This window comes from Tupaia chinensis, unplaced genomic scaffold (genome assembly GCF_000334495.1).
Source record: "Tupaia chinensis unplaced genomic scaffold, TupChi_1.0 Scaffold000317_1, whole genome shotgun sequence".
NCBI classification, from domain to species: domain Eukaryota; kingdom Metazoa; phylum Chordata; class Mammalia; order Scandentia; family Tupaiidae; genus Tupaia; species Tupaia belangeri.
Genome location: NW_006159810.1, coordinates 3,211,078 through 3,226,122, shown reverse-complemented (window position 1 = coordinate 3,226,122; position 15,045 = coordinate 3,211,078). Strand labels below are relative to the sequence as shown.

General features: G+C 42.7%; 1 protein-coding gene across 1 annotated transcript in view; it reads right to left on the bottom strand.

Moving 5' to 3' along the window:
- GALM (galactose mutarotase) overlaps window positions 1-15,045 on the bottom strand; it is an 85,029-nt gene that overhangs the window by 48,378 nt on the left and 21,606 nt on the right. Inside the window, exons 3-4 of the mRNA XM_006151357.3 lie at window positions 13,071-13,277; window positions 5,496-5,577 (exon numbers count right to left, since the gene is read on the bottom strand). Of these exons, the coding sequence (XP_006151419.1) occupies window positions 5,496-5,577; window positions 13,071-13,277 (289 nt within the window). The remainder of the gene's footprint in view (window positions 1-5,495; window positions 5,578-13,070; window positions 13,278-15,045) is intronic.

The window sequence follows — 15,045 nt, the reverse complement described above, 5'->3', positions numbered from 1 at the left end:
TGGCTTAAAACTCATGCCGGGCGCGTGTGCATGCGTGCCCAAGATCCCGAGAGGAGAATGGAGGAGAAGGGATTGCCACGTGACCATCCCCCCTGGGGGGGGAGTTCTCACTTTCTATCTCTCTGTCTCTCTCTGTCTGTCTGGCGAGCACACGCACCCTATAGCAAAAAAAAAAACTTCTCAAAAAAATAAATAAATAAAATCACACCAGGTGTGTGTGTGAGTGCCCAAGATCCCAGGACGAGAATGGAAGAGAAGGGATTGCAGCATAGTCATGCCCCCAGAGGGTGATTTCTCACTTCCCCTTCTCTCTCTCTGGTGAGCACATATGCCCCTAAGGCAAAAACCTCTAAAAAAAAGTTGTTTTTTTTCCCCCATAAGCTCTGAGGATGTTGGAATTACTTACTTTCATGATAGAGTTCTAATGGATTTGATAGGTGCTGGAAATAGTAGTAAAATTATACTAGGACCCCCATAGAATTACAGAACATAAGAGCTAGGAGTGGCCTTATTAGATCAATTATTAGTTCTCAATTACATGTTCACGATAAACTTTTCACTGGCCCCCAAAAAAACTTAGATACATTTGGTTAATCTGCTACCATATTTCTTTAACAAGCTAAATTAATTCAACAAAAAGGATTGTTCTTTATTTCTAGTTTTTTTTCTACTTCTTGCTATTAAAATATTATTTTATTAGAGCTGGCAGATGGCATGGTGGTTAAGGTGCTGAACTCTCACATGGCCAACTATGGCTCGAGTCCTGGACTGGGGGGCTTGCTTTCTCACTTTCCCTCCATCTCTCTCTCTCCCCGTCTTTCTCTCTCTGGTCAAATTTTTAAAAAATAATAATAAATAAAGTTAAATAAATAATTTAAAAATTCTTTTTTTTTTTTTTTTGGAGAGGTTTTCACTATAGGGTGCGTGCACTTGCCAGACAGACAGACAGAGAGAGACATAGAGACAGAAAGCGAGAAATCACCCCCCGGGGGCATGGCCACACCGCAATCCCTTCTCCTCCATTCTCCTCTCGGGATCTTGGGCACACACGCACACATGCCTGGCGTAAGTTTTAAGCCACCGGGTCTGGGACACGAACCACGGTAGACTACGTGGGAGTCCAGCGACATAGCCATTACGCTAACCGTTGGTTCCCAATAATTTAAAAATTCTTTTATGAAAAGATGATGATTATCTATGGCAGTTTTGTTTTGTTTTGTTTTGTTTTAAATATAGCCTATCTCTGTTTCTTTTCTTTCCTTTTTTTTTTTTGGAGAGGTTTTTGCTATAGGGCGTGTGCGCGCGCCAGAAAGACAGAGAGACAGAAAGCGAGAAATCACCCCCCAGGGGGGATGGCCATGCCGCAATCCCTTCTCCTCCATTCTCCTCTCGGGATGTTGGGCACGCACACACACGCGCCCGGCGTGAGTTTAAGCCACTGGGTCCAGGACTTAAACCGCGGTAGACTATGCCCAATGCTGTTGCAGTCTATCCCTGTTTCTAATTATTGTCTTATCCCAATTAGTTTTTCTTTTAAATTTTGTATTGAAATATAACACATTCCCAATTAGTTTTTTTTTTAATTTTCTTTTTTTTTTCCAATTAGTTTTGATAGCCTTGTATTTATAGGATAGCTCTGTAACTTAGCAAAATCTGAGCATCTCATAAAAGTCTCCCAAATTGTGTTTGTTTTTTGCTTGTTTTAAGAATTATTTGTTTAATTTTATTACTTATTTATTTAAATTTGCTACAGGGTGCTTGCACTCTCCAGAGGGACCTAGAGAGAGATGAGAAGGTGAGCTGCCAGGTCCAGGACTTGAACTGCAGTCAGTCATGTAGGAGTCTGGTGCCTTAACCACCACACCACTTGCTGCTCCCCCCACATTGTGTTTTAAACAAAATTTTACTGATCCATAGAATCTGATTGAGTTTAATGTCACACTATTCATAGAAAAGGAAATGGAAGTTTTGAAGGGCTAAATGTTAAAGAATTTTTACAAATACTGAAGGCCCTTTAGCAAGGTAACAGTAAAGCCAGGACTGGAACCAGGCTCTAGGTCTTCAATGCCACTTATATTAATGGTTGGTCAGTAATGGGACAAAATATAGAATCTGACCTTAAAATCATCTACTATTTAGAACTGAGAGAAATATAAATTTTATGCAGTGTATCAGATGAAGGTCGACTGTACTCTGCTCAATTATCTCTTACAAACATGACAGGGAATCTTTATGCAGCATGATTATGCATTTTTGTGACCTTCACCTGATCAAAATTCAACAGGCTATCAATAAACACAAATGAATATGCACTTATTTTCAACCTCCTTAGTTTATTTTCTTATCAGCCACAAAACAGCAGCCACCACTATTTTCTCCTTGTAGTTCACAACATACAATTCTAATGTATTAATTCTGCTTCTAGGATAAGATGGGCCAACTTATTCAAGCTCATTTATTGAGTCATGTACATTTCAGAAGACAACACATGTCACCAAGACAAACCTAAAAAAGTCTTTAAACCCAGCCCTGGAGCCAAGAAAATATTAAAAACTATGATACCAAACATTTTAGTCTGTTCATCTCAATTTCTCATTATTATTCCAACTGGCTTTGTGGTCAATATATTCTTAGAGGTTTCTATTCCCACAGTCAACTGAAGTGGCTGTTTAGTTTGCAGGCTCACATACTTACCTTTCTCCTTATAAAGGTTTTGAACTAGCAGCCATAAGCACAACCCCATTGTGTTAAATAAAGCAGAAAAAAACAAAAGCCTTACCTGTATAACAGCAGTACCCAGCCTTTCTAGCAACCTGTATAACAGCTGTCCCCAACTCTTCTACACCAGGGACCAGTTTTAAGGAAGACAATTCTTCCATGGACCAGGGGTAAGGGTGGATTTTGGGATTATTCAAGTGCATTACATTGACTGTACACTTTATTTCTATTATTACATTGTAATATATAATGAAATAATTATACAGCTCATCCTAATGTAGTATTTGCAGGAGATCCCAGTGCTAGCATCACTGCCTTAGCTCCACCTCAGATCATCAAGCATTTCTGATTCTTGTAAAGAGCTCTCAGCTCAGATCCCTTGCACACACAGTTCACAATATGGTTCTTGTTCCTTTGAGAATCTAATGACACTGATGAGAGGCAAGCTCAGGTGGTAATGTGAGCAATGGGGAGTGACTGTAAATACAGATGAAACTTCACCCACTTGCCTAACCATTCGCCTGCTGCTGTGCCTGGTTCCTAACAGGCCACAGACTGGTACCATGGCCTGGGGTCAGGGGCCCCCGCTATATAACTGCTATAAAATATCCACTAAATTTATAGTAACATCTTATTTGGCTTTTCTTTAAACTTTGAAATTTTGAAATCATTTTAGATTTACAGAAAGATTGCAAAAATAGAACATTTCTGTGTATTTTTCCTCTGGCTTTCCCTAATGTCAACATCTTACATAAACATGATACAATAATCAAAACTAACTAAGAAATTAACATTGGTATACTTTTGTTAAATAAGGGATTTTTTTTTTTTTTTGCTATAGGGCACATGTGCTCACCAGAAAGACAGAGAGAAACAGAGAGAGACAGAAAGTGAGAAATCACTCCCCAGGGGGGATGGCCATGCCACAATCCCTTCTCCTCCATTCTCCTCTTGAGATCTTGGGCACGCACGCACACGTGCCCAGCATGAGTTTAAGCCACCAGGTCCAGGACTCGAACCACGGTTGACTACATGCGAGTTCAGTGACATAGCCATTATGCTAACTGCTGGTCCCCAATAAAGGAAATATTTTATTAGGATATTTCTAACTTCCCCACTAATGGCCTTCCTCAGGATTGGGATCTAACCCAGTATTTTACATTGCATTTAGTCATAATAATTCCTTGGTCTCCTTTCTGACAGTCCTTCAGTATTCATCTTTTCATGACCTTGACTTCATTATTTTTTAGGTTTTTTTTTTTTTTTTCCCTTTTGCCATAGTGTGCATGCACTTGCCAAAGACAGAGACAGAGATGGAAAGTGAGAAATCACTCCCTAGAGAGGATGGTCATGCCACAATCCTTCCCCTCCATTCTCCTCCTGGGATTTTGGGCATGTATGCACATGTGTCCCGTGTGATTTTCATTTTACTGGGTTTGGGACTCAAACTGCAGTTGGCCATTTGGAAGTCCAGCTCCTTACCACCATGCCATGTGCTGGCCCCCTGATATCTCATTTTTAATGAAATCCAGTAAGAATATTTATCTCCTGCTTGGTGGTAGTTATTTCAAATTAACTTCCACAAGCTACCGTAAGTGATAAATGGCACCCCCACTGGTCATCTTGCTGCCATGCATCTGACCCCTAGAGGTAGATGGGAGTGTACATATTATCTGATATAAAATTGCACCACTTAATCCTGGACATGAACTTAGGGTCACTTTTTCTGTCTTTTTTCCATTTTTTTCCTTCCTTCCTTCTTTCCATTTTTTGACAGGGTCTCACTACATCACCCAGACTGGCCTTGAACTCACAATACTCTTGCCTCAGCCTCTTATGGAGCTGGGGTTATAGATGCATACCATTGCACCAGTTCCTTTCTTTCTTTTTTTAAATTCAGATATTTCCATACCATAAAACGTGCCCTTTGAAAGCACACCATTCAGTGGTGTCTAGTATATTTACTAGGTTGGGCAACCATCACCACTATCTAATTTTTCATCACCCCTGAAAGTAATCTACCCGTTGTCACTTCCCATTCCTCTCTGCTCCCAGCCCCTGACAATCCACTAACCTACTTTTTGTCTGTATGCATTTGCCCATTTGAACAGGTTCTTGCCATCCCAGATAATAACCAAGGTGATCTCAGTCCAGTTAAACTAGAAAACACACACGTACTCACACACACACACACGCACACATACATACTCAGACCCATAAAATTTGACTGTGGAAACATTTCATCTTCCTTTGTGATTTTGTCTCTCCTCTTCCCACCATCCCAGTTCCACTCCATTTCCCTAACTGTATCTCAGGTGACCTACCTGCATTTGTCTTCTCTGGGAACAACTCATTCTACCTTTTTCTGTTCTATCAAAACCACTTAACGTCCCATCAGTTTTCTATATTTGTGAGGTAATATTTGGTAAGTTAACCTCTGCTAAGGGTCTAAAAAGTAACAGACATGCATTTTAGTAGAGAAATCTTGGGGTCTAGTCAGGATGACTCTATGACCCAGTTTGCTTGAGACGTCCTGATTGACACCTGTTACTCCAGCTTAATTATTAATACTGTCCCTTTTCCCTCTGGAAAGTATTCTAGCTTGGGTCTTTAATTATATAGTTACTTGACCTTAACCAAAATAAATAACTAGTAATGGTAATTATAGGCATTTTTGCATGTCACCTGGGAAAATAATGTTAGGGATATGAAGTTTTCAATCCTCCTCAAATTGCACTCCAGCTATGTATACTCACAGAAAGCTTAAATTCACAAACCTGTTGGAATCAGGGTTTCATCCACAGGCAAAAAAGCATCAGCCTCTATGGTGACTTCATGGTCATATATATTCGGGGAACCCTGGGAGGGAAAAGAGAGGGGGAAGAAAAGAATATGCAATGCTTAGCCTTTTTCTTTTAGTTTGCAGAGGGTGCCTGTGCTCACCAGAGACAGAGAGAGAGAAAGCACTCCCCATGGGAAGCAGTCATGCCACAATCCCTTCTCCATTTCTCCCTTCTTTTGGGATTTTAGGAACCCACACACATGAGCCCCACATGTTTTTCAAGCTGCTGGGTCCAGGACTCACACCACGTGGTCAGTCACGGGGAATCCAACTCATTTAACACAGGCTGGCCCTCAATGCTTACATATTTTATATATTTGCTTTATAACTTTTCTTGCAAAAATGTTTTTGGGCATTGACCAAAGCTTCAGAAATCTTACTTTATCGATTGATGATTAAATATGACCATTTAAATGGAGGTCGACAGGGTCTCAAAATAGGGATTGATAAGTTTGGAAGAAACTTTCAAGCATGATCCAGCATGCACTTTCTTTTCTCAAGGAAATATGAAGGTGAAAAGTCAGTCCACGGTGCTGTGAAAGCCTTTTGGACCTTGGCTTATTAGTTAAGAGGTTTCTTCTCTCCTCACATACCAGACAAACAGAAGAGTAAGGGTCAGTGACCAGTAGCACACAGCTCCTAGACAGCCAAAGCACCACTCCCAGGCTCACCAGGGTAGGGGGCTTCTCTCACTCCTTTCTGGCCCAGCTCTTACTCAGGGACCCAATCCCCGCCACGTGATAGAAGCCAGGAAGCAGAACTGCAGTCTCCGCTTTGTGAGAATTTGTCCGCCTCCTCCATAAAGATGCAGCCTGTCCTTTGGGGGAATCAAAGGCTGGTGGTTCAGAAAGCACTAGTCAGTGTTGGAAGATCTGGGGTCTAATTCTGGCTCTTAATGAGTAGCCCGGGAAAGTAACTTAGCCTCCTAGAATCTTCTTTCTTTTTTAAAAAAATAATAATTAATTTAATTTATTATTATTGTTGTTTAATTTGCTATAGGGAATAGCACTCATCTGAGAGGGGGATGTAAAGTGAGAAAACAAGTCGCCAGGTCTGAGATTCGAACACGGTCAGCCATGTAGGAGTCCAGCACCTTAACCACCATGTCTCCCGCTGGCCCCAAAATCTTATTTCTTTTGGTGTAAAATTGGGGTAATGATGCTCCTACTCTTTTCCAGGCTCCTTCTGTGGAGCAGTTAAGGTGTGTAGTTATTTGCAAATTAAAAGATACTTTACACATACATTTTTAATACAAGGAGTATTTCTTATTATTAACAGTAGTGTATTTTAAAGCTTCATAGCAGAAGATAGGAAGGGGAACCAGGTGGGGGCTCTGGCTCACTGAATGTTCAAAAGTCAATGCTTGGGCCAGCCTGTGGTGTGGTGGTTAAGGCAGCTGGACCCCACATGGTCAACTGCGTGGTTCGAATCTAGACCCAGCAGCTTGAAAAACACACTAGGCACATATGCACGCTGCCCAAAATCCTAACAGGAGGGAGAAATGGAGGAGGGATTGTGGTGTGACCATTCCCCATGGTGGGAGGATGCTTTCTCACTTTTGGTCTCCTTCTCTTTCTCTCTCTCTGGTAAGCACTTGTACCCTCTGGCAAAATAAAAAATACAAAAGCCCAGCTCAACATGGAAGGCTTTGGGTCAGCCCAGACAGGGACATGGAAGGTTTGGTAGAGGCCTTGGTGGTAGGTACTAAGCCAGGGGCTGGAGCCCACATGGAGGAATGAGGTATCTCAGAAAGGAGAGCCCAGATGGATCAATGCTCCTCCATCCTTCCTTCGCACACGTGAGACTGGAGGAGCACAGCCTCTTGAACGTCACTCAGGGAGTGACACCTGCAGCAGATGAGGTCACTCTCGGGACCCGTGCCCTCTCATTTACCCAGGTCTTCGCTCTGTCTCTCCAGCACCTTTTACCTTCTTTCCTTCCTTTCTTCTTCTTCTTAATAAATACCTGCCTAAAACTGGACCACTATTCTGATTTATATCACTATAGATTAGTCTTCCTTCATCTAGAACTTTACAGAAACAGAATCATACAGGGGCCAGCAGTTGGCGTAATGGCTATGTCGCTGGACTCCTATATAGTTGACCATGGGCCGGGCGCGTGTGTGCGTGCCCAAGATCTTGAGAGGAGAATGGAGGAGAAGGGATTGTGGCGTGGCCATCCCCCCTGGAGGGTGATTTCTTGTTTTCTGTCTCTCTGGTGTGGTGGTTGCACACACCTTATAGCAAAAACCTATCAAAAAAAAAAGGGGGGGGGCAAGTGGCGTGGTGGTTGAGGGCACTGGACTCCCACATAACCAACCATGGTTCAAGTCTGGGACCCAGTGGTTTGCTTTCTCACTTCCTCTCTCTCTATCACTCTGTCCTTTTCTGGTAAAATTAAAATAAATAAATAAATAAACTTAAAAAAGAAAGAAAGAAAAAAGAAAAGAAACAGAACCATACAGTATATATTATTTTTTTGCGCCTTGCTACTTCTACGAACATAATGCTCCGAGATCACCCATGTGATGATCAGTAATTTGTTCCTTTTCATTGTAGAGTATTACCCCTTTGTCTGGCCATTCTCCTACTGATGAACTTTGGGTTTGTTTCCATTAATTCACTATTATAGTAAAGCTCCCTGGGAATTTTCTTCCTCTATTTTTCTGGGTTTCTTTTTCTTTCTTTTTGTTTAAAGAATTATTTATTTATTCATTCATTTATTCCAATCTGACCAGAGAGAGGGGGGGGGGAGTGAGAAAACAAGCCATTAGGTCCGGACTCAAACCGTGGTCCACCAACCACCACACCACCTGCTGGCCCGTGTTTGTTTTTTCTTTTAAGTTCTAGAACAGGAAGAAAATGAATCAACCTGGAAATCACACACAAAATAAATCGATGTATCTGAGATGTTAGGAGGAAGCCTGGGAGGAGAAGGAAAGGAACAATTTGTCAGGCACCTGCTCTGTCTCTCTCTATTTTTTTTCTTTTTTTGGAGAGGGTTTTGCTATAGGGTACATGTGCTCACCAGAAAGAGAGAGACATAGAGACAGAAAGCGAGAAATCACCCCCCAGGGGGGATGGCCACGCCACAATCCCTTCTCCTCCATTCTCCTCTCGGGATCTTGGGCACACATGCACATGTACCTGATGTGTTTTACGTTGCTGGGTCCGAGACTCAAACTGTGGTTGACTACGTGGGAGTCTAGCAATGTAACCATCACGCTGTCGGTCTCAGGTACCTGCTCTCTTAACCGCCGCTGGGTCACCACTAACATCTTGCATTAAGGAGAAGCATGCTTTGTTTTATGACTCTTCTGGCCTGGAAAAGATGCAGTGACTACTCTGGTGGAAGATTAGTGTTAGATTCATTTCCTTTCAAGGCTGATGAAAACTTGGCAAGAAATTCTGATTCACATAGAGACCCTGAGGCCCATCTCTGAGTTCACTGTTTGTATAGTTAACTTGCTTGGTGGCTACTAGTTTGTAACATTAACCATTAATAGAGCCCATTGTTGGGGCCGGCAGGTGGCGTGGTGGTTAAAGATACTGGACTCCCATATGGTTGACTGTGGTTCAGATCCTAGACCTGGTGGCTTGCTTTTTCACTTTCCCTCTCTCTCTGTATGTCTGATCAAACTGAAAAAAATAGTAATAATAATAATAAAGTTAAATAAAATAATTATTTTTAAAAAAATAGAGACCATTGTGACTTGCACAGGGATGTAAAGGCCTCTTGGTGCATTGCCACCTACCATTGCCTTAACTCAGCTCTTACTGCCTCTACTGAGAGGAAACACAACTGGTTACTATAGCAACCCCCTTACCAGCAGCCTCACTTCCCTTAGCAGGAACTTGACTTGGTGATTTGTCCTATGCTAGCCATAGATTCAGGGAGAGGGATCTCCTCCCAACCCCTTAGGTGAATTTTGATTGGTCTAAGCCAATTATAGTAATCTAATCCTCTCACTGGGTACGAGTTAGGCAGAGCATACCCCATACTTCTGGCCAGTAAGATGAGAAAAAGTTTGCAGACAGGCTTCTAGGAAAGGCCCTGCATGTTTTAAGAAAGGGAACACTGGAGTCCTGCAGGTGGTATAGTAGTTAAGGCACTGGACTCTCACATGGCTGACCATGGTTCGAGACCCTGATCTGGTGACTTGCTTTCTCACTTTCCCACTCTCCCTTTCCACCTCTCTCTCTCTCTGTGTCTCCCTGGTCTAACTGAAGAAGAAAATAAAAACTTAAATAATTATTTTTTAAAAATAAAGGGAACATTAGAGATATGAAGAAAGGACTAGGCCCTTTCTTTCTTTCTTTTTTCTTTTTTTTTTTTTTTTTGTCTCTAGGAAGAAATGCATGAGGAGGTGGTTCCTGGAGCTGTGGCAACCATCTGTGACCATGAGGAGGAGATAATCCTGAAGACAAAAGCTAAAATATATTAGATGGAAAAATGGAAGAACCTGGGGCTTTGATGGCATACCTACACAATCATACCAGAATCACAGCTACTGCTTCTTATCCCAAATGCCCCAGACCTGCTTTCACAGTTCTTTAGGTAAACTTTCAATAAGAAAAAAAAAAAAAAAAAAAAAAAAACAAAAAAAAAAAAAAAAAAAAAAAAAAAAAGACTAGTCTCAATTTTATGTTAAGCACAGGAAGAAACAGAAAAACAAAAAGCAACTGCAACCTGCATATCTGTTCCATTTTTTTGAGAAAGAGTTCTCCCCTTCCTCCATGCTTTCAACACTCAAACTTAGAAGTGGTAAGCTAATGACTGAGCCCCAAATAGAACAAAAATATTGCTTATTAAAAATTTAAAAATTAAACAATGACAAGATGAGCTGACTACATTAAATGTCAAATTTTGAGCTATTTCCATGGGGAGAGTTTGAGACAGATGGTAATGCTTCCCAGGATAAGGCAAGAGATGCAGATGCCCTTGACTCCAGGCCTGGTGATTGATCATCCACTCCTATCTGAAGGCCCCAGAAAGCTGGTAGCCCCCTTCCACCCTCAACTCTGAGGTGGTGGCTGTGGACTCGAGCTGCTATTACTAAGATAACATATGGAAGAGAGTTTACGTAACCACCCTTCTGGGTGGCCACGATGATCTGGGAGACTATTCAGTTTCTTTTTTAAAAAATAATTATTTGGGACCAGCAGATGGCATAATGGCTACGTTGCTGGACTCTCATGTAGTTGACTGTGGTTTGAGTCCCGGACCTGGTGGCTTAAACTCATCATGCCAGGTGTGTGTATGTGCGTGCCCAGGATCCTGAGAGGAGAATGGAGGAGAAGGGATTGCGGCGTGGCCATCCCCCCTAGGGGAGTGATTTCTCACTTTCTGTCTCTCTGTCTCTCTCTGTCTTTCTGGTGAGTGCACGCGTCCTATAGCAAAAACCTCTCCAAAAAAAAAAAAAAGATCAAGATCTCAAGGATGGTCAAGTTTTCTGAAGATAAAGAACGGTGAGTAGAGAACCAGGTTTCTTATTTTTAAAGGGAGAACTTTGGAAATTAGATAAGAACCAATTAACTCTGCTGTTTGAGATGACTCTAGAAAAAAATAATCAGCAGATCATCAGCAAACTCCTAAAAGAGTATAAAAATGCAAGCTAATACTGGCTGGCTATCACTAACATCTTGTGGTGGGAAATCATACCAAAGTAATCAAGTGTATTGAACAACGAAGAGTTTCTCAGATAAAGAGGAAGTAATAAATATAAACTTCTAGGACCAGCAGTTAGCGTAATGGCTATGTCGCTGGACTCCTGTATAGTTGACCGTGGTGCACGTCCTGGACCTGGTGGCTTAAACTCACGCCGGGCGTGTGTGCGTGCATGCCCAGGATCCCGAGAGGAGAATGGATTGCGGCGTGGCCATCCCCCCAGGGGGTGATTTCTCACTTTCTGTTTCTCTGTCTCTGTCTGTCTGGCGAGCGCACATGCCCTATAGCAAAAAACCTCTTCAAAATAAATAAATAAATAAATAAATAAATATAATCTTCTGTGTTTAGCTAGGCTTTTGATAGCCTCATGTGACAACCTCCTCAACAAGCTCAAAAGAGAGTAAGTTTAGAGGAGATGGCTTAAGAAGGATTGTCAGCAGTTCTCTCCCATTTGTAGGTGGGCTTCCCCCCCACCCCAGAGAGCATGTGTGCTCACCAGAGAGACGAAAGACAGAGAAAGAGTGAGAGGGAGTGGAGGAAGCACCTCCCGATGGGGTGTGGTCCTACTGCAATCCCTTCTCCTTTGCAGCTGCGATTCAAACTACGTGGTTGGCCACGTGGAATATGGCTCCCTTAACCACTGGAATGTAGGCTGGCCTCATGTGGATGTTAAGTGTCCTCCCACTATGCTGGAGTGATTTCAGTAATGACTTTACCAATGACTTCATAAGCTGCTTTTAACAGTAGCTGACAAATTGTAGGTAGTTATTATTAGGAAATTGAGAATATGCTTAATCTAAAAAACCCAGGTCTTCTGAAGCCATGTCTAGTGCTCTTTCCAGGGTACTGTGCAGGGCATGGCCGGCCACCTAAAATTCTGGGAAGAGCCAGTGGGCCACAGAGGGGGTTATCACATATGGGCAGCATAGCTAAAGGGGCTGGGTCAAGCACATTTCTAAGATCCAAGGGTTGAAAGCACCTTAACTGGAGGTAATTTCTGGGAGGACAGAAGTGGCAGCCAGGTCAGCCGATGGCATAGTGGCTGGGATGACTGGCTCCCAAGTGGCTGACTGTACAATTCAGGTCCTGGACCCGGCAACATGAAAAACACACCAGGTACATGTACATGTGTGTCCCTAAATCCTGAAAGTGCAGCAGAAAAGACTGCAGCATGGTCAACCCCTGGGGGTGGTTTCTAATTTTCCTTTTCTTTCTCTTTCTCATTGTCTCTTTCCAGTGAGCACATGCACCCTGTAGCAAAAAATTTAAAAATTAAAATAGAAAAATGGGACAAGCAGGTGGCATAACAGTTATGTTGCTAGACTCCCATGTGATCAACCATGTTCAAGCCCCAGACCCTGCAGCTTAAAACTCACACTGGGTGCGTGTGTACTCAAAATCCCAAGAGGAGAATGGAGAAGGAATTGTAGTGTGGCCACCCCACCCCCGCCAGGGTGTGACTTCTTGCTTTCTGTCTCTCTGTCTCTACAGTGAGCGCACATGCCCTATAACAAAAATCTCTTTTAAAAAATAAATGAAAATTAAAAAAACAAAGAAATGAAAGCCAATGTACACACTTGTTACAGTGAAATAGCTAGTTCCTTGTCTCTAGCGTAAAGTAAGCAGATGCTTTCCTGGTGGTACAATGTATTCATTCTGCCTTTCTCTGTAACTTTCACTTACTGAGCACCTACTATGAGCGGATGCTCTGCTGGGCCCTTTTCATTATCATGGGGTGACGCCATTGCCATAGTTATTCCACACTAGGTTGGTCTGCCAGACATGCCCTGTGGTCACTCCACAAAGCACACTGGTCCAACAGGAAAGAAGAGCCTTCACTTACCTGGCCTGCCAGGTTGAAATAAGAATGGTTGGTCAGGTTGACCGGCGTGGTCTGACTGGCCTGTGCGCGATAGTTGACGGTGAGCTCCCCACCACTGAGCGTGTATGTCACCCAGACTTTTAATTCTCCAGAGTAGCCTTCCTCACCATCAGGACTGACACGGGAGAACTGGACGCCATTGGACAGTACCTGAGGGGTCCAAAGGACCTAGAAAAAAGGGTTTTCAGAACTGCTCAGTCACTCCAATCCCAAGCTAAATGCCACATTTCAATATTTAAAGACAATTGATTCTCCAAGAAGGGAAATGGTTATGTAATCAAGAAAGCTTGTGAATAATGTACTGGATTTTAACTATTCTAAAATTTCATTTTATACAGAGGAGTGGCTTTTGAGAGGAAAAAAACCTTTCTCTTTGCCAACTCATATCGCCCATACTCTTTTCTCCTAATATATATATATATATATGTATGTATTTCCCTCTTACTCTCTTCGCTTTTTTTTTTCTTTTTGGAGAGGCTTTTGTTATAGGGCACGTGCACTCGCCAGATAGACAAAGGAAATCACATCTTCAAAGGTCAAAACACTGGCAATTTCAAATGGCTCCAACTAATACCACTGCCCCCATTTTACAGACGAGCACACTGAGTTCAGTGGTGTTACCTTGCCCACTTCAACCCCGCTACACCCCAGGGGAGTGCAGTAGAACCCTCTCTTACTTCGTGCCCATTGTTTAAAAGGAAAAAAGACATCTTGCCCAAAGGTCATGCTTGTAATCAGTAACAGAGTTAGGATTCAAACTCAGATCTGGCTGTCGCTATTCCATCCTAGCTTCAGTGAAAGTTTCGCTTCAATCTCCATTTACAGCAGAAGAGCTGAGGCCAACTTCTGTCATAACCAGGCAGACTCGAAAGGTGACAACGTCTGTGGACCCGAGGATCAGCCACGAGCCCAGGCGCAGCCCACCCACTGCTGGCAGGATCTGCTCTCACCGATGTCGCATTCGCCACAACAGGGAGCCCAGCTGGAACGGAGGGCTCCGCCTTCGCCTAGGGTGAAAGCAGCTGGCACTTGAAAAAATTCACTGAACTTAATAAAAAATTAATTTTACGCCCTAATTATCTCCCAGAAATGTTGACATTTCAAGACACTTAAAATTGGAAGCCCCAGGCCTAGCCATAGTGATGTAAGTGAGAGGATACCGCTGTGGAATAGCTGGGGCTGCATGGGAGGGCCGGATCACAAATACCTCTCTGTCCCCCTGTGTTTGCTTACTTGCTCTCTTGTGGTCTCTCATTAAAAAAAAAAAGAGAGAGAGAGAGCCAGAAGGTGGCAAGGTGGTTGGGACACTGGATTCTCACATGGTTGACCATAGTTCAAGTCCCGGACCTAGTGGCTTGCTTCCTTGCTCTCTCTGTCTCTGTCTCTGATTTTCTCTGGTCAAATTAAAACAAATAATTCTGTTTTTATAAAAAATGAAGCTGGTGCCAGCAGGTGGCATGACGTTAAAGCACTGGATTCTCACATGGCTGACTTTGTGTTTCAAGTCCTGGACCTGGTGACGTGAAAATCACATCAGGAGTGTGTTTGTACATGTCCAAGATACAGAGAGGTGAATTGGAGGAGAGGGGATTGTGGTGTGGCCATCCCCCAGGGAGGTGATTTATCGCTTTCTCTGTCTGTCTCTGGTAAGAGCACATGGCCTAGAGCAAAAACTGTTTTTTAAAAAATGAAGCATATTACATGTAATTAAAAAAAAAAGAAAAAAGAGGGGCTGGCAGATGGAGTGATGGCTAGGGTCCTGGATTCCCACATGGCTGAGAGTGGTTCAAGTACCTGACCTGGCGGCTTGCTTTCTTTCTCACTTTTCCTCTCTTTGTCTAGTCAAATTGAAAAATAATATCGATGATGAATTAAATAATTCTTAAAAAAAAAAAAAAAAGCAAGGTGTCGGCAGGGGGCATGGGGGTTAAGGGGG